This window comes from Rhipicephalus sanguineus, chromosome 4 (assembly GCF_013339695.2).
Source record: "Rhipicephalus sanguineus isolate Rsan-2018 chromosome 4, BIME_Rsan_1.4, whole genome shotgun sequence".
NCBI lineage: Eukaryota > Metazoa > Arthropoda > Arachnida > Ixodida > Ixodidae > Rhipicephalus > Rhipicephalus sanguineus.
Genome location: NC_051179.1, coordinates 180,749,143 through 180,774,561, shown reverse-complemented (window position 1 = coordinate 180,774,561; position 25,419 = coordinate 180,749,143). Strand labels below are relative to the sequence as shown.

Genomic DNA, 25,419 nt, shown 5'->3' with positions numbered 1-25,419 from the left:
TTGACAATTACTTCACGAGTTACAACCTCTTGAAAGATCTTCTGCATGACGGCATTTACGCATGTGGGACAGTCGATTCCAACAGAAAGAACTTGCCATGCTTGCAAGATGATAAATCAATGAAAAGAGGCGACACAGACTGGAGTGTCAGCGACGACAGCCTCTGCTGTCTAAAATGAAAGGACAAGAGGACTGTTTACCTGCTAACGAATTTTCATGACCCTTACATTGAAGTTGAAGTGAACAGGAAAGAAAAGGATGGGGCAGAGAGCAAGGTGTTCTGCCCGGCGGCTTTGCAAGACTACAACCATAACATGAATTTTGTGGACAAATATGGCCAGCACAAAGGGCCGTGATTCAACTCAGTGAATCACGGAAATGGTGGCACAGGATCTTTTTCCACCTACTGGATTGCTGTGTCGTGAATGCTTTTCTCGTGCACCGCGATCTCGAAGGAGTTCCCCTCTTCACCATGAAATAGTTCCGGAGAAGTGTGATGACATCGCTTACAGCAGAAGCCCAGGTTTGTAAGAGAGACCTAACACAGTGCACTAACACGGTGCAGATAAAACAATCTAAGCCCCATGTAGATACGGCCATACGTCTAACTCACAGCAAACACCAGCCAAAGAGATGCACGAAGCGGAGGTGCGGGATGTGCAGCACGAAATCTCAGCATGCGAGAACGACATGGATGTGTGAAACATGCAACATCCCATTGTGCCTGCGGGAAAATGAGGACTATTTTGCAGCGTTCCACCGAAAGTGACTTCTAGACCCTTGCGGCACGGTGGTCACCTCAGGTGACCACCTCATTTCTCTTGAACTTATGTGTCAAATTTTTTTCTTTTGTTATAAAAACCTTTTTTTGGACGAAGACCAATGTATATTTTCAATAAAATATAGTATTCCTCCAAAATTAAAGTTTTGTGCATGAAAGAGTTAACTAAAAGCGGACTGCGGGTCTCTGTGTCTAATCTTTCTTCTGTCTCTCATTGCCCATTAGCAGTGATTTTGCTATGGAAAACAACGGCTCACACTGCATGCTCCGCCCCTCCACAGGTTTCACGTTAGTGGAGCTGAAACACCCTTCCCTACATGCTTCGCCCCTCCCCAAATTCTTTCAGGCTGGGCAGTATCGCGATACAAGAGTATCGCGATAGTATTTCAGAGATACTTTTGAGTATCTGTATTTCTCTATCGAGATACATTTGAATAATGTATTTGTATCTCAGTAGTGAAATACATTTCTGATGTATCGCCTGTATCGCGATACTATGCAGGACACGGGTATTTCGTTACATAGTTTGTGTCGGAAATGAGTTGAGGCGTGTTTCCTATGGGGGAACGGCGTTTTTTTTTTCTTTTTTGTGCCAAGACAAGCAAAGGCGCGCCGCCGGTGGCCGACAGATAGGGCGGCGATGGTTCCCCTCAAGCACAGAATGGTCCATGTGGTAAAGCGCGCGACGCCGCAGACGGCGGAATTGCGGGGGCAGGGTTGTCGGCCTCTGCCGACGAAAGTCGCTGTCTCTCAAGGTCAGTGCAGCACGCCTAATTTTTTTCGGGTGGAAAGCCATTACTTCGCGAGCCCCCACGCGGACATCGCCTTGGAACAGGCTTTGCAATGCTTCGCGTGCGTTCAGTTCTCAAAGCGGCGGCACTTCCAAAAGCAGTTCCCGTATATAGTCGCGGCGGGAGTTACTAGAAGATGGCTATCTTTGACGCGCTTTCAGCCACCTCTCCAATGTCAGGGTGCGTTCTTAATTGATCACATGCGTAAACGGTCTTTTGTGGTAGCAGGCTCCCCCAACGCCGGAGCCGACTTCGCCTGTTGCGGCTTTCTGAAATTAGTGCTGGTAGCGTCGGTGGTGGTGACAGCTTCATTGAATCCGGCAGGGTCAGACGGCTGAGGATTCCGAAAATGGGGACAGACTTCGGATTCTGAACAGTCAGAAGAACCTAAGTGAGGGCGGAAGTGTTTCTGTATCTAGATGACCCGAGAAGATATATCGCCACGCTGCAGCGGGCAATACGGCTATGAAGGCGATATTTATTCACAATAACACGAATTTGTGCTCGTCTTCAGCGGTAGACAGACTTTTTTTCTTTCGTGAGTCTTGTGCTGAGGCTGAGCAGACGCTGTTAGAAGACAGCCTATTTGAGAAGCCTAAACAGCAACCTTCTCAGCAAAGCAGATCTTCAAAATAAATGTGTGCTTTTTCTCAATTCACTGGTGTTCATTAGTGATTCGAGTGATTTAATTAAAGTGTGCTATGCCTAGCATAGCTTAGTTTGTTCGCCAAGTATGTAGATTTCGGTGTCCAATCCTTGTTACTGTTGCTGTGAAATAGTGTATTTTTATTGCAATTGATACTTGTAATTATATCATTATTACTAATTATGTACTTTGTCCACCCCCCTCCCCTGCAATGTCTTATTGGCGCTGAGGGTACTGTTATAAATAAATAAATGAACTGAACGTTTCGATGCGCTGTAGCTTTATTACAACATTATGCTGCACTAATAAACGTCTTTGCGTAGTATGAGCATCCTTGAAATAAAAACAGTATTCCAGTATCTGTATCGCTGTAGCTGTATTCCGGAATACTTTTTTCGTCTTATTGCAAAAGTATCTCCAAAATATCCCGTTACGTTAAAGGCAAATGTATCTCAGTATCTGTATTTCAGGCTTCCAGTTCGTGTATTTCGATATCTGTATAGACGTCAGACTCTGGGGTTTCCAAGATGTGTGGCGCCACCTGTCGGAGAAGTATTGAGTAGTGCATAGACCGACTCTCTCGCACAGTTTGCTATGGGACCAGGTGCAACTAGCGAGTGCGAAACAACGATTGAGCTTAATATCGCGTGTGTTTGCGCATTTAGCACTCAGAACGAGAGCTGTGAATTGCTCTCCGCTAGTCGGACGCGTCACCGAGCCGTCGTGAAGTGCTTGCTGGATCACTCGCCTGAACGACGGCGAAAACAGCAGCAGACGAGAGCCCTCCGCACGCTACGAAGAAGCTCCGCAAAAGACGCACTGTTGCGTTGTGAATTGCCACGGACGTAAAAGACTGAATAACAACGTTCAGTTTACCGATTTCCATAGTTGTCGTACGAAGAAGAAAGGCGAGAGCGCTGGATACGGGCCGTTGCGAGCGTGTTGGGTAAGCGAGTACCCGCGTTCTCCACAGCCGATGGCATGAATGTGTGGCTCTGCTGTTGTTTTGCGTAGCCCTGATGCAAAACCGTGGTAACCTTGACTATGAAGCTCAGCAGAGGCTCTGACCGCGGTGCTTGTCGTGTAACACGAAGTGAGCAGCTAGAGGCAGACTGGAGACGCGTGATACGCACACCACGACGAGTTGGTCGTCACAACACAGCATCGCGGACGTACGTACGTTTTGAAGGCTCAGAGTTCTGGTTCTAACTAGCTAACGCCACGTGCGTCATACAAGTAAATCGCAGAATGTTGGTCGTGACCCCCTTCAGGTTTGTTTCGCCAGTGTCCTCCGTGGTTGCTGTAGCTACCTCGGAGGCCACGGTTTTGCCTTTGGTTGTACCCCGCGAAAGTGGACACGCACGTATCCCCATTTGCAGTACATACAAACGGAAGACGACCATCAAGAGACCATTTGAGGATGCGTAATAAAACACTCCAATGCACACGAAGCGAGAGATGAATTAAGCGAGAATGCAACTGAAAAGGCGAAAATCGCCGGAGCCATTCGCCCCTGATGAACCGAGTTTTGCACCACTGATCGTAAGATGCATAGCTAAGTAAATTGATCGTGTATGTAGGTACTTTATCGCTGTGGCATACGTATATACCCGATTTTGACGCATTTAGGCTCCAGGGAACGTATGTCGGCGGGCTTGCCTCGAACTCGGTGTCGTGTGATGCTCGCTTGTACTTGCGAGTTGCAGCGCGCGGGAATAACTAAAACTTATTTTGCATTGTACTCGCAGTTCGCTTTGATCAGCTTCCTTTGTTTCTGAAGCGTGGATTGGCGGAAGAAGCTTTCCAGGTCCTTGATTTTCAGGAAACCGCGCCTCGACACCAACGAAAGAGGAGGGTTATATTGCGGCCTATGCACATTCCCTTGCGGGCGGCTCTCTTTGCACTACCCAGTTAGTGCCAGGGCTACGATGAGGGCGCTGGTGGCGGTGTTTTTCGCAGCGCCGCCTGGGCAGAGTCTGACGTCTATTCGCGAATACTCTTCGGAGTATCTCTGCCCAGCCCTGAATTATTTTTACTAGGGGTGTGCGAATATCAAATTTTTCGAATACGAATCGAATACGAATATCCACCTTCGAATATCGAATCGAATATCGAATATCAAAGGAAAAATGCCTCCACAGTAACAATATTTTATTTAACATGTAGCTATTTGAAGAAAAAAAAACCTTAACAGCCTGACTGGCAACACAACATACACTGCTATCTCCAGAACACAATGTCCAGGCTAGCACAATGCACATCACAACGCAAGCAAGTATCGCGGCACAATGAAAGTAACGATCGACTAGATGTTATCATGAGGAAATATGAGTTGCTCCACATGATCAGGCAGCAGGCGCTCCCTTCTAACAGAGACAACCCCCCCCCTGCCACTGAAAAGGCACGCTCGCTTGGAACAGAAGTGCCTCATGGGGCAAAGCTTTGCCAGACTGGGGTACCTGAAGGTGCCTACAGTCCGCCACCAGTCACATGGGTCACTGTCTTTCTTCAGAAGTGGTCCCGCATAGTGAACGAGTGGTAGTGCGGCACGTTACGGCCGCATAATATTGAAAATGTACAGTTACATGATCGCCAACAGCGCTGCACGTCGGAGATGCACCAGCAATAAATCATACGTATTGGGGCGCTCGTCGCAGGCAGATATCGTGCCTCCGTGCACTTACGATGTGTATCGCTCCTCTCGGCAACGTTTTTAGCTATACGAACGCAGCAGAAATGTGGAAGACGAGTTATTTAATGCATGATAATCGAATCGCATATTCGAATTTTTCGAATATTTGAAGTTATCGAATATTCGAAACTTTTCGAATACACGATTTTCGAATCGAATACGAATATTTCGAATGTAATATTCGACGAATATTCGAAACTTTCGAATATTCGCACACCCCTAATTTTTACCTATCCTTGGCCGAATAGGACCATTATTATTTTGCAGTTCTGGGTTCGTATTAGTGTTTTCAACACACTGGAGTCCATTTCTACTAACTGTGGTCTTAAGTAGGGCTACTGAACGATTGTTTTGAAACGAAGGGAGACACACCCGGGGCTTGATGCATGCCTGCTTTCCTGCTTACAATGCTGTGTTGGCTGTGGCTCGGTGTATCGTCTTCTAACTCATTCAGCTATCGGATTGCTATGGCAGATTCATCAATGAGCGATGACCGCAACTGTGTAGAGAATATAGATCACGTCTTGTGCCGCTGTCCCCACTTTCAACATCGCCGGACTCTCCAATGTGCCTTCAGGAGACTTGATGGCCGGCCTTTTACAGAACGAAAGATCTTGGGAGTCTGGATTCTATGGTAGCGACGCCCATTGCTAGGCCGCCATCCTAGCGCCACCTGCTGCGCAGTGGCGATGCACGTGGGCACTCGCAGGCTTCAAAAGCGGCAGCCGTGGCGCTGCCCGGACAGTCGGCGACGGACTGCTGTGCGCCAGTGAGGGGCTCGATCCGCATGGGCGAAGGTTAAGAGCACGTGTGCCCGCACTATTTTATCATGTAGCTTTTTGCACGGTCCTGAGTTAGTGTTAATAAATGTTCACTTTGAGAGTTCAACTGACGAGGATCATTTACTCGGCAGCAAGACGGCCGAACCCCACACTTCGCAGCAGAAGGCCCAGAAAACCACACGAGCCCTCCTGCAGTAATTCAAGGCAACAGAAACGAGCGACCGCCTGTGATAGGTTCCTCTGTGTGTGTGTTGTGAAATGTGTCCCCTTCTTTCTATTTATTACTCCCTCATTCCGCTCCCCATGAATAGGGTAGCAATCCTGGACGCTTGTTAACGTCCGTGCCTGTCATCTATTCCTTCCCTCTCTCTCTCTCCTTTTAGATGTGAAGCATCTTATAGCGGAGTTCTATCTGGTGGTGGTGGTGGTGTGCGGCGTGACCATCCTTACTGCGCATGCGCAGACGCTCTCAACTTCCCCTCTCCACTTCCCTTCCCCTTTACCCCTCCCCTCTCCCATTTCCCTCTCACCACTTTCCCTCTCAAAACGCGGACTCTACATGCCGAAACACTGCTTCGCATCGCCTCATGGTCCCCTTTAGCAGGAGATGGTGTGATTTTTACAAGCAAGAAGTTCAGCGGACGTTGAAATGTTGAAGAAACGCTTCAAAATGGAGGCCTGTCTCCGTCAGGGCCCTGACGGAAACTAGTCCCCTTGTCGAGTTGTTGGCTTCAACGACATTCCCTGTTCGACAATTTCTCTTCACTTCATCCTTGTGTTTCATTCAGTAGAGCTAATTGACACGACGCTTTCGTATTGCAGAACGGCTGTGCTAGATCCTAAGGTTTCTCATATTGCTAATCAATAATCGTGGAACAAAAAGTTGTGTTTTTGAAGGTTAGATACTCTATAGCTGAATTTTAACTACCGCGATATTTTGCGGTCTTTTGTCACTTCTGTATAATGTTATGTAGTCGCATGCTGTGGCTTTAAGGGCGACGCACCTTAAGGCCGAGGATTCTCCGTCGATCCGTTTGGCGTCCGTGTCCGTCCTTACACAGCACCGTGTCAAATCGAAACATCAGGTTTAACAATAAACTAATATCAATCATAATTCGGACGAAACAGCATAAAAACGCCAGGCCTGCCCGGGAAGCGCTGCACAGTCACAGCGAAAGCTGGAAGAGCGGCATTTCTAGAGCCCATTATAAACTCTCTTGTGGCTACTAATACAAGTTAGCAACATACCCACTACGTCAGAAATCATATTTTTCGGGAAGTTGGGAAGCACCCACCACGACATTATTCGTTATTCTGCGGAGAAGAGAGGTACCATCTCTAAGGCATTCTGTGCATTTTGTTGATGCGACGGTTGATGACGATGAAGAATTATGGCTGAGCCCTTTGTAATGGGTTGGAAGCTTTAAACGACCCACTAGTTACGTAATTCCTGTTGTGTGACGCTGGGTCGTTGTTTAACTGTCCCACCACGCTTTATAACATACGTTAACCACAGAAACGGAGAGCGAGAAAGTGAGAGAGAGGGAATAAACTTTACTGAGAGCCTGAGGAAATGGATCATGAGAGCCTCATGGGCTTCCTTGGCAACCAGCAGAAGTGCACTTGCGAGGAACCCACTGCGCTATAAATCATCATAATTTTTCTGAAGCAGGGAAGCAGCCACTATGCAATTTTTCGTCATTGTGCGGGAAACCGTGGTACTCGCTAAACACCTGTAATGCATTATGTGCACTTTGTTGATGCTGTGGCTGATGACGACGAAGAATTATGGCAGAGGCCTTTGTAATGGGTTGGAAGCATTCAACAACCGACTCATTGCGCCATACGCATTGTGTGACGCCCGGTTACAGAATTCGCGTTTGCGTGATGCCTGGTTGTTATTTTATTCTTCTACCACACTACATTACATGTGTTAATTTGGTTCCTTTCCGACAAGAAGCCTGTATAGTGTCTCTTTGCAACGCAGTTTCAAGCACCGGCATGGCCCTGAGGTAGAACGCTGGGCTCCCACGCAGAGGGCCCAGGTTCGAACCTTGTGCCATCCTGGAACCACGGCGCATAAAACGGCCGTTGAAATGATCTCATAAGAGCCTTCGCTGTAAAACACCTGCAAGCACAAATCCTTTATACTAGAACTTGTTTGGGGCAGCGGTAAGGAACACACTAACAAAGACACATAGTAGGCGCCACAGGCGCTGACTTACAACTGAACTTTATTGCCTTTTCCAGTGCATTTGTATGTGCCATAATCGCTCGTTGTGACAGCCACGCTCTCACAACGAGCGATTACGGCACATAAATGCACTGGAAAAGGCACTAAAGTTCAGTTGTAAGTCAGCGCCCGTGGCGTCTACTATGTGTCTTTGTCCGTGTGTTCCTTAGCGCTGCCCCAAACAAGTTCGACGATGAACCAGCTTGCTCAAACCAAAGTTTTGCCTTTATACTAGTCGGCGATTTCAACGTACGCATGATGGACCTTAAGACCTAGCTTTGTCGACGACTCTCACTGTCCGATATCAAGGTATATAGAAAACCGTTGTCATAGTCGAAGCATATATGCGTGTATGTGAATAAAAAAAGGTTTAGAAATGACGAACATCAGCCATAATTGTGACAGAACAATATAAAACACTTACAAGCACAAAGCCTTTGTATTAGTCGGCGGCTTCAACGTAAACAATATGGACCTTAGGACCTAGCGTTGTCGGCGACTCTTTATGTCACTTTGTGTCACATTAAGTCACTTTATGTCACTCAGTTTACATTATATGGGGCAACACTCGGGTAACGTATGATTACTCACCCATACAATACCCAGACCTTCGCCCACTCGTCATGATTCACTTCGTGGAGATGCGTGTATTTTCTTACGTTTCTATGCTGTACAGTCCTATTTGTTTTGTTATGCTGTACAGGAACCGTTGCTGTACACAAAACAGCAACAACAACAGAGACCATGCATGGCGTCTTAAAAAGGTCTAGAAAACGTCTTTCTAAAGACAATGCTATGGGATATCTTAGGTATCCAGCAATCCCTTGTATTCAATGGGATTTTTAGCGATGTTATTAAACTGTCTTAAAAACAAATTCTAGCCACGTTTTCTAGTCCTTTAGCTTCTATTCCGTGACGTCTTGTAGACGTTTTATTGTCTCGGATAAACGTTTAGAAAATGTCAATTATCCGTTTTGTGCTATCTGGGAAAAGGCAGGATATGCAAACACTGACACAAGAGAGAAGTAAATAAAGCGAACAGCTATCTCTCACGTAGACGACCTCACGTAGACGACCTGTTGCCCGACAATACGCGGTTATTTGTGTCTACCTCCTTTCCGCCCGTGTATTATTTTTCAGCTATTAGCGGCGTTTGGGGTGTCTTGACTATCCTCTTGTGTCCGTGCTTGCACGCCCTGTCTTCTTAAAGAGCCCCGAAACAGCCTCTGGAAATACAGAGGCGTTATTCTCTGTAGGATTTTATCATTTTTCTGGCGCACTACGTGACGCCAGGACGGTATCAAAGTTACGTCATTACAGTCCATATACGATAAATATCAGTTGTGACTTGTCTCCCCCCCCTATTTTGCCATTCAGTCGCCCATGTGTTCCTCCTCGTCTCGCATGGCTATCGTGCGCGATCAACCGATGTCACTGCAGACCTCCTGCTGAACGCTCAGTGCTGACATTTTACGCGTGCTTTATGAAGAAAAAAATCAGCAGTTACTCCGTGTACGAATACAACCGATGAGCGAAGCTCCTTAGGATTGGGACGCAAACGACTATGCGGCTTATCTCGCTGCTGGCCTTCATGAAGGCGGTAGGGTGGGGAGCGGATGGGGAGAGCGTCTGCTGCGCTCGGTGGCGGAAACGACTGAGCGAGTGAGTACGCGGCGCGCGCAGTGCAGGGAGAGAGAGAGAGACAGGTGGGGAGGGGTGCGAGCGGTGATGCGGCAAGGACCTTCGACGGCGGCGACAGAACGCCGCACGCGGCGTAGGATGCGCAGCGTTTCATTGTCCTTTTGCGCCGGCGCCTGGTGAGGAGACCGTCTGCTACTACCTACGACAAAGCGCCCGCAGTGCGCAAGAATGATGGTTGCGATTTCACAATCCACGAGGGTGAAAGCGAATACGACCATTATAACCAGTTGTGCACAAAGCTTAATTCTTTTAACCTCGAATTTCTGGTGTGCTAGAACCAATCCGCTAAAGGCCTAAACGTTTCCTTTTAAAGCACCGGCAACTACAACCTAAAGCGATGCTTAAGAGAAGCGAGCTTCGACGTCGTCCCTGACAACGTGTAATCACACGCTAACACGAATCGAAAGGCAAAGAACGTAACTGCTTCTAGAGCGACTCCCCGATGCTATCGCGGCCAGTGTTTTTCGCTGGCATCGAGAATATTTTACAATGGCCTCCAAAAATGTGCGCCGGCTCTCATTCTCGGAGGCCATGCTTTAACTGCATCGTTGCCGAATCGTTCTCTATCGGTGCTTGTAAGTGTCATGCCGCATTACTTCACTGTACCGGTCACAGACGGCGGCACCGCCTCGCTCCGTCTAGCCCCGCCAACAGAGCACCGTGCAAGATCGAATGCGTGAGAGATAAAAGGCGCGTGTGTAGAGGGTTGGGCAAATGCCTCGTTACTTAGATGGTAAAGCAGCGGGCGCTTATCGTCGCGGCCCAAGAGGTCGTAGGTTCGATTCCCGGCGGCGTAACGTTTTCTTAGTTTCTTTCTTTCTGATCCGTTAGCGCCCATTTTATCAACGTCATCTCCGTGACGGAAATAGGTCACTAACGTCTTGATGAACCCCGCATAAACGCTTTTGTGTTAAAAAAAACGAGAACTCATTTCCTACATTCATGGTGTAAGCAAAAGGCTCAAGAACATAGTAGGGCAATCAGGCGTAGATCTTGTTTTTCCGGCCCCCAACAAAATAAGCATCTTATGCCGACAGGTGTATTGCAGTGATCCTACGTTAAAACTGCGAACCAAGAAGGTGCGAGGCCATTTGTTGCGTGTAAGGACGGGGTGGTGTACGAGATCCCGTTGTTTTGCGGACGCTCGTACATAGGAAAGACGGGGCGATGCCTTAATAATCACCTACGTGAACACGTGTGCGACGTCTTAAATTCTACCGGGAGCACACTTGCCATGCTTCTTGCATACTGCGCATGCCGACCTGCATTCAAATAGTGCAGAGTGGTAGGCCCGTATGCGGATGGGCTGTGGCGAGAACTTTGGGAAGTTTGTGGAAGCCTTCGACATTCATAAAGGAAATCAAGAATGTGTCAGCTCTCCCTCGGTTGTCTTTTACAAAAAGAAACGTCGACATGAAAAAAATTAACAGATCGTCGAAGCCACCGACTACCTCACCCGCTACGCCGAAACATGGGTCCTGACCAAAGGCAGTGCCGCCGGGGTAGCCAAGCTCTCCGTTGAGAACCCCTTCCGACGTCATAGCGCCCCAGAGATCATCAGAGCCAAGGTGGTCGTGAGATAGAGCTAGACTAGCTACTGGCGCACCACCACCTACCATCCACAGACCAATGGCCTCACCGAGCGTCTAAATAAGCTCAACGCCGACATACTGGCCTTGTAGGTTGCCGTCGAGCACGAGACGGGAGATGCTATTTTTCCGTACGTGACTTTTGTACAAAACACGTCCGTCGAAGAAATGACGAAGATGACGCCATTGAGGTTGGTCTACGGAAGGAACCCGACAACAACGCTCGACACTAGGCTGCAGAACTTCACCGACGAAACAAATCCCGACGTTGCTACGTGCAGCGTGCCAAAGAATCCCGACAGCTCGCCCTCCTGCGTATCAATAACCAGCAGAGGGTCGACAGGCGCCTCTAATATCTTCGACGACGCAACATGGAATGCCAAACAGGACACTTCGTTCGGGTCTGGACACCGATACTTCGACGTGGACTCAGCAAAGAACTCCTTCGACGTTTCTTCGGGTTATGGAAGGCACTCCGAAGTCAAGGCCTGCGAAACTGCGGCGTCCTCGTGGACGGCATTACGAACTCTTAGCGGCGCCGCACACGACCTGAAGGCGCCCATCTCGTGCGCCTTAAGCTGTTTTCTACACCTTAGCGAACCTGAGGACTCTACTTTTCGCTTTATTACTACAGCAGAGCTGTTGTGCTTGAGGTTGGCCGTGCGCCGTAGATAGAGAACCAGCATCATCGTGAATTGACACGTGTTCAACGACCACCGAAGCATTCTGTACAGGTGGGTAACAAGAGAAGCTGACACGTACCCAACAGCTCTCTTGGGGACGGCTTAGTGCAAGCTGCGCTAATGTTTTGTTGTTTCGTTCTGGAAGCATATTTTTTCCCTTCTATGTTCTGTTATAAGCATCAGGACCATGCTTTTTTGAGGGGCTCAATTCCAAGCCCGCTTCTGTTACATTTTTATGTAATCGGTCCTTTACACGTATAACCACTGCCTTGCGCAAACCGCGCCTGAGTGGCTGAGAATCTGCCAGCTCATTTAGAATTTTTTGATAATCGTGAATGCGCAATGCGAACAGCAGATTTTATTCCGGAACTAACGCGGCCATAAGAGATAAAGCTGGAATCTTTGATGCCACATATGTGCCGACGGGCGTTAGCGCAGATCAGAATAGCGACGACCGATGAGAGTGCTCGCCGTTATCAGTGTACAGCGTGTATTGATTGTGTTTTACCTTTTTAATTCCTGGGCGGAATATAACCCGAATAGAGTTTGCTCTTGAACATGCCGATTGCTGCCTTCTTCACCGTGCATTACCGAGACAAGAAAACGCGCAATGCGCACTTGTACATATTATGGTAAGCCGCCATACCTTGTTTGGAAGTCTTGTTATTCCACGCAGCGGTAAAGCTTCTTCCAGCAGTTCTCTGTGGTGGAAGGAACGCCAGCGCCGGTATCTGTCCGCCCTGTTCACATTCGCTTAGTTCAATATTTTTTTCAACAGTAGCATTGATCTCCAGTGGGCAGAAGAAATGTTTTATGTCTCTCTGGAGCAGCTATAGAAGTGATAGTTCTACTACATTTGTAGTGTCTTGTAGTTTTCCTCACGTTACAATATGCCTAAATGCATGTGCACCAAAAGTACGGCCATATACAAATAAAGGTGAACAAACTGATGTAATTTATTTGCAGGCCTTTTCGTCGCGGTTCTGCAGAGGTATACATCCCTCTTCCGCATCGGTCTCATTGGAAGTATTCTGCTCTGGGCCGGCATCATAGCGTCAGCGTGGTCCCCAAACATTGCTGTGATTACTATTACCCTCGGTTTCATCCATGGTAAGGTGTTCTACAACATTCCAGGCTAAGTTTATTTTAATAACAACCGAACCCTCTCTGCTAATGTGTTCAAGAAATTTCCACCATCTTTACCTCTACCATCTTTAGCCACCCCGTCAAGCTACTCATTCTAAGAGTTTTTTTGTGAATGCTCGGTTCTTTCACAGCAGTCCGAGTCCTAGTTTTCCGTCCGAGAGGGTAAGTAGTTGCTCGGCGAGGAATAGCGGCGTGGTTGGGGCAGCGGAAATGACGGTGTTGAGGGGACGGCGAACGAGCACTGGAGCGGCTCTTAGGCGCGTCAGAAGCTGGGTACGCACGAATGAGCGAATTACCAATGAGGGACTGCGTATGGGCGAGGAGAAGAGGAAAATTGGCTTCAATATGGGGACGTCCAAGTGGTGCGAGAGTGGCGGGAGACATGACCAACTTGGTGGAACCGGAAGCAGGTCGGTTGGTCGTCTCGAGTTCGCCATTCTGTTGGGTTGCGGGATATGGGATAAAAATGTGGGGAATTGCGTGGTGAATTCATTGGCGTGGATTTGGAGTCGGGTCTAGAGACGGAGCCGGCGACAGGAAAACCGAGGTTGGCAACATGTTGCGGCACGGCGGCCTCAATAACTGAGACCGCCGGGGGTGTTTGGACAGTACCATGGCCGAGTGGTAGTGGTTGAAGCGGCGCCGGACTTGCACCTTCAAGCTCGCGTCGAACGATGCGCGTCACGTTCTCTTGAAAGGGTGTGTGGCGCTGAGATGGGTGCAGGTTGACGTGACAGCCATGCTCGATAGCCGAGAAAACTGAGGAAGAATGCGGCGGATTTTGGGCATTTTGAAGCGGCGGCATTTTTTATTGATGAGGTGGATGGTCGAAACGTTGGTGTAGACGAGCAAGTGGACAGTGTGGTACGCGATTCCTTTGAGTATGTGACCCACCTTGTCACCCTCGGTCACTTCCTCGTCCACTTTACGGCACAGCGCGAGCACGTCCTGTATGTACGAGACATACGACACTGTTGGCGACTGCACACGGGTAGAGTTCTTTCCGTGCAGCTATTTGGCGACCGCACCGGTTCCCAAAGATGCCGCGCAGTCTCTCCTTGAAAATATCCCAGCTGGTGAGCTCGGCCTCATGGGGATCGAACCAGACACGTGGTATGCCTCTCAAGTAGAAGATGACATTGGCGAGCATCATAGCAGGGTCCCATCGGTGACTTTCGCTAGCACGCTCATACATGCCCAGCCAGTAGTCGACGTCAAGTCCAGCTTGAGTGGAGAATGTACCAGGATCACGGAGGTTCGACGCCGTGGCACACGTTGTCGTTGACGCCGCAGGTGTAGCGGGATCCGGGCTCTTGTTGGAAGCCATGGCCTAAGACTGGACGGCGTGGCTACTGCGAAGCTTTGTCGTGTGGACAGGGAACGTCCCACCTCCACCAAAGATGTTACTTCAATGACGAGGCGCCTCTTCTCTAAATTATAAACACGAAATATTTAAAACAGCGGTTGCAACGCTGACCGGTTCAGCCCCGAGCTCGAGCGTAGACAACTCGCCGTCCTTTTTGTTGGGCGCTCATGCGTATCGTCTGAAACTAGCAATATGCATTAGCTTAATCCCCGGCGGCACAAGCGTCGTCTCGGCGCGCCTAGATGTCAACTTCACTCGGAGAGTGGTAACGCTTTAAGCATGCGACGTATACTATATCCATCTTTGCGCAGCGCACAAAATTGACAAGGCATACAAGAGAAGAGGGCGGGACAAGCGCTGCCATGCACGGACAAGCGCTGCCGTGCAGTCCGTGCACAAGCGCTTCCGTGCACGGACTGCTTCGTGGTATGCAAGGCTCTCGCAGTGTCCTCCGGATCTTCAGGGGGTGTGCGCTTGGCCACAACCGTCTCCCAGTCATGCTAGATGATTATGCCGTCTTCTGCGCTTGGAGTGGTGGTGGCAGGCGCGGTACTTCAAAAATCACACCATCTCCGCTAAAGGGGACCATGAGGCGATGCGAAGCAGCGTTTCGGCATGTCGAGCTCGTGTTTCAGAGGGGAAGCGGAGAGGGGGAATGTGGGAGAGAAGAAGGGGAGAGAGGGGGAGAGGATTGGAGATGGGCAGAGAGGAAATTGGGAGAGGGGAAAGTGGGAGAGGAGGTGTGTGGAGAGGGTTCACGCATGCGCAGTAAGGGTGGTCACTTTAGTAAAACTTGTTGTTGGGCTACAGAATTGTGGCGAATTGGGCCTGTTGGTTGATCATCTTAAACACTTCGCAGCGCAGGAAAAACAGACACAAAGAAGACACAGCAGACAACATACGAGCGCTCGTATGTTGTCTGGTGTCGTCTTCTTTGTGTCTGTTTTTCCTGCGCTGCGAAGTGTTTAAGTTGTTGGGCTAGTTGGTGCATATTACAAGAAAATTCGACGACGCAAACCACCACCACCACCACTACCGGTTTGAACTCCGCCATAAGATGCTTCGCATCTAAAAAATCACAGCATATCCACGTGGTGAATGATGATGAGTAGGGCGAAGCTCCGGAGGGAATCATCAGTAAACCCTGAATCTTCCATGTAACGCATTGTGACTAGATTGTGTGAGAACCACAATCTGTCGCACACACCACAACTATGGCCAAAACTGTTGTCAAGGAAGTACCGCTGGAAGCGCGCGTCGGCGCCTTCGGACAGAGCCTGCCTGATGCGTTTTGCAGCCACTTCACGTGCTCGGACAGCCTCGGGCTCTGCCTGCCGGTACGCGCGCTTTCTCGGCGTTTCACGATCCTTCACATTTTGAAGATCCGATTCGCGCCGCAGCCGTGCAGCTTCGCCCTCGCGGACTCGAACGGCGGGGTCTTCGCGCTGCAGCCGTGCAGCTTGTCTAGCAGCTTCGGCCTCACGGGCTCGAACGGCGGGGTCTTTTCGCCGCAGCCGTGCAGCTTGTCGAGCACCTTCGGCCTCGCGGGCTCGGACGGCGGGATCTGCTTCACGGCGTCGACGTGCAGCTTCGGCCTCGTGGGCTCTCACCTCAGGCATCTGTCTGCGAGCGCGCGCTGCCACCGCCTTCGGCGACCTCCATTCCGCAGCCATCTCTTCCATCCGGCGACTCCGAGCGAGAGAGAAAGCGCGCCAAGAGGAAGCCTCTTGGCGCTAAAGTCCCTTGGTATATAGAAAGTAGCGACACTCTCCTCCATATCCTCTCCCAAGTGTCCAACCCTCCTCTACCAAGTGTCCAAAGCGTATCTACCTCCTCTCCCAAACGACCACCGTGCGGGCGCCGGCCCTATAACCCGGCTCGCGCCACTTACCTATCAAGAATGCTATGTCACGCAGATGACGCGCGCGTTTCCCAGGCGACGGCCCGTGAGGCGGGGAAGTGGAAGACGGGAGAGGAGGGTGCTCGGCGTGGCGGCTCGGTTAAAAGAAAGACGGTACTTTCCCAAAAATATCCAGGGACTTTACTTGGCGCGTGCCACCAACGCCATGTAATGAGCACTTCACGCACTAGAGGTGGCTACTACAAACGGACAAACGGAGGATGGACAGACCCACGGCATAACGAGCTTCGCCCCTAAAACTGTTTGCGGGTGTGATATGGTGCTGTTGGTAATGACCGTCGCAAGCGGCGACTATACGCTGAACGGTGCTCAACCACGGACGCTCCGACAGAGTTCCTTTGGAGGGCTGTTCTGAGGACGCTACCACCACGACCAAAGGCGGACAAAGGTACAGGATGGGTTATTCTTCTTCGAGGTGCTCGCATCGACGAAAAGGACTTTAAGATTCTGAGGCTCAGTCCCAAACATGCCTTTGAACCAAGGTTCACCATCACGGAAAAATTGGCAATGACTCAATCCGTCGCTAACCAGGTTTCAAAGCCCAACCGATCCTTGTGTTTAAAACAGCACATAGATGTGGTTTCCAAGCATAATACGCGTCCCAGTCGAGAAGAACACTGCGAAGCTTAGTTAGTTCTTTTGCCGCCAGTAATTTGCAACTTCTGGTGTCTGACAAGGGAGATTCGTTCGTTGTGATGCCTGCGGGCGTGTTTCAGGATAAGGCTGTCCTCGCAATTCAGAAAAACTTCAAACCAGTCACTTGCAAGCCGGGATCTGTTAAAAAAAGTTTCACCATCTCCCACTAAAGGGAACCATGTGGGGATGCGAAGGAGCGCATGGGTCGACTTAAGGTTCCGTTAATCATGGGCGCCTTGCCCGATATTAACGCGTCCTTGCATGTGGAGCACACCAGGAATTACTGTAGTTGGTGTTGCTGTTACTCGTCCCGAACTCTTGCTGGGGCACGCCACGCGGGCTCATCGCGCGTCTGGAGAATCTCGTTCCCCGACGCCATCACGTGATTGCCGAGAGAGTGTAAGGGGGAGAGGCCACAACGTCTTACCCAGCCCCTTACACAGGCCCGAACGCGCTAGCGCGTGCTAGCGCGTTCTCACTAGGTACAACGCGTTGGTTCATCGCGCGTCTGCAGAATCTCGTTCGCAGACGCCATCACATGATTGCTGAGAGAGTGTAAGGGGGAGAGGCCACAGCATCTTACCCAGCCCCTTACATAGGCCCGAACGCGCTAGCGTGGGCCAGCACACGTGGTTTTGTCTGCGCTACGCCAAGCTAGTACAGCATACGGCAGCCCGGGCTCCTAAAGTGCTCTGCACGTATCATCATCAAGGTGGTCGAAGAACAAGACGAAGAAGACTTCTTGGCGCGAGCGTGCGCTCAATACGTTACATATGGCTATGGTAGGTTTTAGAAAGCGGACGGTCGTCAATGGAACTACGGACAAAACCCAGCGCAAAAGCTGCTTCGCATCTAAAAGCAGCTACTTGCTTTGTTGTCGGAACTCAAGCTTGAACGGCTGCGGTCCTTGGTGAAGAATTCCAAAGGCCTGGAGTTGCAGCTTTTATTCACCGCCAAGACGCACAAACCTGAAATTCCTTTTCGGGCAATCGTGTCGGAGCGTGGCTCTTGGCAGCATGCTATCTCGGGCTATCTACAGACCCACTTAAGCCCGTTAACTGTTGTGGATCCGTTCTTAATTAGCTACTCGCAACAGGTTGTTGATTTCCTGGGCAGTCTGAACAAAAAAATGACTGCCTTCAGTGTTGATATCCAGGACTTGTTTTATTCTTTACCGCATAATTCTCTGTTGCAATGTGTTAAGGAAACCATAACTGAACTAAATGACGAAACGCGGTTTGTTGATAAAATTGGTACATCAGTGCAAAGTTTTCTTGAACTTCTCCGTTTTATCTTGATTCTACATTTGTGGATTCTACATTTGTACCATGGCAAGGCGATTTCTTTGTTCAGGCCTCAGGTGTCTGCATAGGCTCTAGAGTTGCCCCGGTTCTCAGTAATATTTTGTTGAGTAAGATAGACCGCGATCTCGAGCGAGATTTCGAGGGTTGGGGCGCACATATATTTAGATGATTACTTAGTCTTCATGGAAAGCGAGGGCAGCACGCATGGGATGGTGAACATTCTGTAAGCATTTAGGGAAAGGGGGAACGGTGTTCTTTTCACGTGCGAGGCTCCCAACCATAAGAATGAACTCCAGTTTCTTGACCTAAATTTGCGATTTAAAACAGCATGTTTAGGAGGGGCTCCACGATCGGTGAAGCCCCTCCCAAACTTCACATCGGCCCATTCAAAACTTGTAAAAAACGGTATTGCCATCTCCTGTTTGTTCTCGGCCATTTCAATATCGTGTTATCATACCATAGACGAAAGCTTCCAGAATCAGCGCGATCGGCTAAAGGCGGCCGGTTTCCCCACTTCCTTTCTGGCAACTGCCTCTGAACGCGTGCTAAAGAGAATTGAATCTAATGCGCAACTGACAACCAGAGAGCAACTTCACAATGCGACCGAAAACAGTTTGCTGTGATTCCGTATGTACATTTCATTTCTCATAGATTAAAGAAACTTGCGGGCCAGTACGGGGTTGACGTTGTTGACGTTGACGGGTGGCAACAAATTGGGCAGCCTGTGTGGCAAGATTGAAAAACGCGTTAAGGTGGTTGCAAGGGCAGGTGATGATGCCTGCTCAATCAAGCATGTTAAGAGGTACACCGCGTGTTCTGCGGGGGTGGTGTATAAGATTCCTTGTGCCTCTGGGTCTGCCTACATCGGACAGGCTGCCAGATGTAATAATTTTCGGCTGCACGAGCATCAGAAGTCTTTGAAAAGGGGCGTTTCCTCTCACCTCGCCAGCCACTGCTGGGATTGCGGTTGCCGCAAACATCCATCATCGCTCGCCATGATAATCAGCGCACACAGGAGATTTCAGAGGCATACAACATGGCAAAGTGCGATAGTGATTGTATTAGTCAGCCATCAGTGTCATTATCGGAACAAAAAATACGTTTCATTGATCGGGTGTAATCTTGCGTGGCACGTGTGTTTTCTGTATATATTTTTGTTTTTTTCAAATAAAGCTTTCAGTTGTTAGATCAGCGCTTGTCCCGTCCTCTTCTCTTGTGTGCCTTGTCAAATTTGTGCGCTGCGCAAAGATGGATAATTTCCAACTCGCCCTCCTATCAGTACACTATATAGCTGACATACGGAGAGGATGAAGACGACGACACGACAGGAGCGATTTCGTATGTTATGGGAGTCACCACATGGAGCACTCGGCACGGGCCTATGTACCGAAACAGGATCTTTTCCGACAGGCCAATATGACGGGTTGGAGACCAATGCAGAACTAATGAAGCATGCAAAAAGTGTACGTCTTGGTGTCGTCGATCCTACAGACACCATTGGTTCCCTTGTGAGGTGAGAAGGCGAGTAGGGGCTGTTTCTCGTGCCTGCGCAGCGCGGTTGATAGCGTCAAGCGCATACTGCCTGGTCTGTGCTGCGGGAAACGGGAGGACTGTATATAGCGGCAATGTGGGTTCTCGTCTTGTAACAAGAAGAAGAATGAGGAGTAACCGGCAGTATCATGGCTCGAAGAATTGTAGGCAAACGTCATGTACGGTAGTGCAAGGTCTGAGTCTGTGTGGTCTGAAGAGACATACTTCGCGAGCATGTCTGTAAGTGTTCGGTTAAGACGTTCCACGAGGCCATTTGTCTGTGGATGATGCGACGTAGTGAACTTCTGCGTCGTTTCACGGGACTGTAGGATATCCGTTATGACTTGCGAGAGGAATGTGCGGCCCCAGTTAATAAGCAGCCGGCGTGGAGTTCCATGTTGACGATCAAGTCGTGGAGATCAAAATCGGCAATATCTGTGGCGCAGCTGGTTGGCAGAGCTCATGTGGTGGCGTAGCGTGTGGCATAATCTGTAGGCACAGCTGTCCACCTGTTCCCAGAGGAACACAGGGGAAAGGGCCAGGTAAGTCTAAGACAACGCGAAGGAATGGTTCTGATGAAATGTCAAGTAATGGAAGGCACGCGTCGGAAAGCGTCGATGGTGTTTGGCGGCGCTGATATTTTTCACACGCTGCAACGTAGCTTCTGATGGAACGTAGAAGCCTTAGCCAAAAGAAGCGTCGGCGTATCCGGTCGTATGTGCGCGACACACCAACGTGACCGGCAGTTGGAAGGTCTTGAAACTCATGGAGAACAGCCGAGCGCAGGTGTTTTGGGTCAACAAGCAGCAGGGCTGGTCCCTCTGGGTTACAGTTGTAACAGTATAGTGCACCATCTTGGAGGACAAACGAACAGTGGGACCAGTCGGAAGATTGTGATTCGAGGTGTTGGATGATGGCACGCAAGGACGTATCACGACGTTGCTCGTCGACGATGTGGGTCAGTTGGGAAACAGAGAGGACGCAAGCGTCGGTGTCGGTGTCAGATATGGTACTCGATTCATCGACCGGATAGCGAGTTAGGCATTCAGCGCCCTGATGTAGGCGTCCCTACTTGTACGTCACTGTGTAGGTATAGTCTTGAAGCCGCAGAGCCCAGCGACCAAGCCGGCCAGTAGGATCTCTTAGTGACGAAATCCAATACCGCGCATGATTGTCTGTGATTACAGAGAAATGCATGCCATATAAATATGTCCGGAACTTCAAGACTGCCCAGAAAAGAGTAAGGCATTCACGCTCTGTAATTGATTACTTGCGCTCTAAAGGCGTAAAGATACGGCAGAGCGTAGGCCATAATGAGGTCGTGTCCCTGCTGCCGTTGGGCTTAGATGGCTCAAATCCCGTGACCACCGGAATCGGTTTGTACCTCGGTAGGAGCGGACGGGTCTAAATAGGCCAATATAAGTGGTGTGGTAAGAAAATGCGGAAGCTTAGGTGGAACCCCGCGTAAAAGGCACGTCTTTCTTCAGAAGGTCATTTAGGGGTCGAGCAATTCCTGCAATATCTTTCCTTCTGAAATAGAAACAAAGCCCAAGAAAACTCCGGGCGTCTTTAAAGGACTGGGGTACAAGAAAAGTCGCAACTACACGAATGTTTTCCGGGTCCGGCTGCACACCCGAAGCACGGACGAGGTGGCCCAGCACTGTAACCTGTCGGCGGCCGAAGTGACATCTCGATGAGTTCCATCGGAGGCCAGCCCTGCGGAAGACATCAACAATAACTGACAAGCGCACAAGATGGGTCTCAAACGTCGGCGAAAATACAAGGACGTCGTCCAGGTAACAAAGGCATATGGACAGCCCTTGTAGCAGAGAGTCCATCATACGCTCGAACGTGGCGGGGACGTTGCATAGCCCGAACGGCATAACCTTGAATTGGTAGAGGCCATCCGGAGCGACGAACGCCGTCTTCTCTAGGTCGTTTTCATCCTCAGCAACCTGCCAATAGCCAGAGCGAAGGTCTATTGCTGAAAAGTGTCGCGAACCACAGAAAAAACCAAAAGCGTCATCAATTCGGGTTAAAGGGTAATTTGGTTTAGATGGCGGTAATTTATGCAGAGACTGCACGTGTTGTCCTTCTTTTTAACGAGTGCGACGGGCGACGCCCGAGGGTTCGATGAGGGTTTAATAATGCCTTTGGATAGGATCGTTTCACTTCTTTTTGAATGACCTTCCTTTCGGCTGCAGGCACCCTATATGGTTGGCGGTGAATGGGAAGAACATCACTAATGTTTTTTGCAGAGAGAGAGAGAAGAAGAATAAAAGAAAGGCAGGGAGTTTAACCAGGGCTGAGCCGAGTAGGCTATCCTGCACTAGGTAAGGGGGAAAGGGAAGGAAAGTTATAGAGGTGGAGTTAAAATGAAAGTCACTCTTTCAGCCGACGTAACAGTTCCGCGTTTGACATCACAAACGGCTAAACACAAGTGATGCCTGGTCGCCTGTCGCCTGCCAGGTCGCCATGCCAGGTCGCCTGTCAATGTCCAATATGTCGCGTTGGGAAGCCAGAAGACGGCATAGGGCGGACTATTGCCCAGGTTTGAGGTCCGGGGTGACCATGTAGCGTAATGCCGTTTAAAGTAATGTGGCGTCTTGCGGGCGACATGGTAGGTCTGAGCATAAATCTGCCGCAAAAGTGCTCACGTTATCGTCTGTTAAGTGTCGCAGCGTGGCGACCGAGATTCCTTGAGGTTGCAGTTGCTTCGTGAGGCCGAAATTGATAACGGGGAGTAATTCTCGTTAGCGGATACGGTTACGATGCAGTGTGGCATAGTGATGTCGCGCGCCAGAAGGACATCATGAATAGGCGTCACGACGTAGTCACCGTCAAGGACGGGTGAACTTGTTGCCAATTCGACGAATGTCAGAGCTTTAGGAGGTATGCTGATGAAGTCTATGGTACAGAGGCTTATCGGATGTTCGGGGCGAGTATTTAAGAAAGGGGGATGTGTACAGGGAATGAGTACCGGTGGAACAGTCGATCAGGGCAGAATGCGTCGATAGAAAATCTATCCCAAAAAGGAGGTCGTGAGGGCAAGTGTTGAGCATCGTAAATAGGACGGGAACGTGACGGCCGGTAACGCTAATACTAGCTGTACGCATTCGGAAACAGTTCCGCCATCGCCGACGCGTACAGTATTAGTTGTAGCAGGCGTGAGTGCTTTTTTGAGTCGGTGACAGAGATGAGCGTTCATTATGAACACCTGAGCTCCAGTATCGACTAATGCGGTCAAATAAATGCCGTCCACATGCACTTCAATTAAGTTCTTGTTAGTAGGAAGCGCCAACAGGTGATTTGGGTCAGTCGAAAAAGATGCAGCAATACATTAAAGCACGGAATTGATTCGAACATTCTTGATCATCGCGATATTCTTCGTAATACCGTAGGAGGGCTGTTTTTGCGAGAACTTTAGGTTCGTAAATGTAGTGATGTACAGCTTGCAGTCCCGCCAAGAACAAATATAGCGGCTATATCCTCTTCGCGCATAGTATCGCTACACATTTGTAGCGCGACTTATAGCTGTAGCCGCAGAGGGACGCTACGGCCTCTTATGTCAGTTCTTTTTGGCCCAGTGAACGCCCATACGCTCTAAAATAGGCGACTGGCAAAAGACTGAGGGATTTGGGATGCTTCGTCTGCTGCCGGTTTCCGGTTCGAGGCACGCAGGCCTCTGATTGTTCGGCATTCTCGCACGCGGCATTATCGCCTTGCAAAACCATGGCCGGCTGCTCCAACTGGAGCGTTAAAGGCAAACATATGCATAGGTTCCCGTGGAACGAAGATAGAAATTGAAGCGGACGGTGGCTGTGAAGAGAGCGACAGTGACTGGTATACTCTGGATACCGAACGTTCAAGGCAGAGTGTGCGAAGACAATTTCATCACTGGCACTTCTGTATTCTGCGCTAATAGCAAGCTTACGCATGTACTTTCTGCTAATATTATATCGAGAACTGAATTCTCGCGCCGGCGCACCTAGCAATGACGTCGATCTTCTTTTTCCTAGCGTGACACCTTTTTGTGTTTTGTCTTGTTCACACCCAGGTTCCTTTGTTTTTGTTTTTTGGTTTGGTTCTTTTCCTGTGCGTTATAGGAGGCTACTTTACTTAAAGTAGCTTCTTGTAAATACCTGGGTCTAATGGTAACAAGTACCTTATCCTGGAATTTGCAGATAAATAACATCTGCTCTGCCGCTTTCCATAAATTAAGCCTTCTCCGCCAAAGTTCAATACTGCCCTGCCTAGTGTTAAACTCCTCTCCTACTTTTCCCTAATTAGGCCAGATCTTGAGTACGCCTGCATAGTTTGGGATCCCCACACAAAAATTAACGTTCAAAACCTAGAAAGAATTAAAAGAAAAGCAGTACGATTTATTTGTAGTAAATTTATGCCAACCGACTCCCCCACTGCATTACTAACGGCAAATGGTATAGAACTATCACACATTCCAAGAAAAGAAAGTCGACTAAAGTTTCTTTCAGACATAGTAAACCACAGGCTATCCTTAGACACCGCAGCATACGTGTCCCCCTTCTTAGGCAGACCCACTCGGCACCATTATCCTCATTCCCTAACGGCAATATTCGCAGGGACTGAGACTTTTCGGTAGTGCTTTTTCTCACAAACAATAGCTGATTGGAATAAACTAACCGAACCATTTCCCCAACGCCCTTGAACATTTTTGTAATTACGATTCTTTCTTGACTTCCTTAGAGTTGTATTATGACCAAGTTGTTCAATTATTCGTTTTTTTTTAAGTCGTAACCCTCCGTATTATATCCAATGAAATTGTATAAAAAATGCTTCCAACCTTGTTTCATTCTGTTATTTAGTGTGTATCATGTCTTACTGCTCACCCTGCTTGGACTTTTTGTCCGCAGTATAAATAAATAAATAAATAAATAAATAAATAAATAAATAAATAAAATGTGTGTGCTTTTCCAATAAATTTTTGTTCGAATAGTGCGCTGCGTCCTTGTCCCCTCGCTCGTCTTTTGTCTAGTGTTTGCGCTCAATACCATTATGAATGACATGTTCCAGCTCGCCCAACCAGCGACGCTGTTAAGATCGTTAAAATGATGCCTCTCACGTGCAGCAAAGTATTATGTAATAAAAACTGTTCTATATGTCGAATGATCAGCTAGCAAAAATGGTACAGTACCTGCGAGCAGCAGAAAAGCATTGCATATCGTTTGTGTACAGCCAAAATATACTTACCTTTTGTTGCGTAGAGCAGGAGCGCGGCGTAACACCGCGGCAGGTCGCCGGAGAAGCCGAGTGACGGGAGGGCGCGTAGAGTGACGACTCGTAGACCTAGCTTCGGCGAGAATGACAGGAGACTGCTCTCCCGCGTTTATTGCAGGCGGTTTATGGAAGGTGAAGGAGGGCTATTTGTTAGCGAGGCACGGGTCACATGACCGGCATGGCCACGCCGGGTTGGTAGTAGGAAACAGATATAGCTAGAGTCACTAGAAAAATTTCAGAGTATCGCATCTCTTTTCCGCGCGCCGCCGCCGACGCGATTGGCTTAGTCGCATCACGTGACCTCTCACCGCCATATCCCTTCCAAGCGCTTTGGGCGCAGGCGCGTTCAATGCAGAGCTTGG

General features: G+C 49.2%; 1 protein-coding gene across 1 annotated transcript in view; it reads left to right on the top strand.

The window, feature by feature from the left end:
* LOC119390945 (monocarboxylate transporter 12) overlaps positions 1-25,419 on the top strand; it is a 103,326-nt gene that overhangs the window by 33,092 nt on the left and 44,815 nt on the right. Inside the window, exon 3 of the mRNA XM_037658657.2 lies at positions 12,865-13,008. Within this exon, the coding sequence (XP_037514585.1) occupies positions 12,865-13,008 (144 nt within the window). The remainder of the gene's footprint in view (positions 1-12,864; positions 13,009-25,419) is intronic.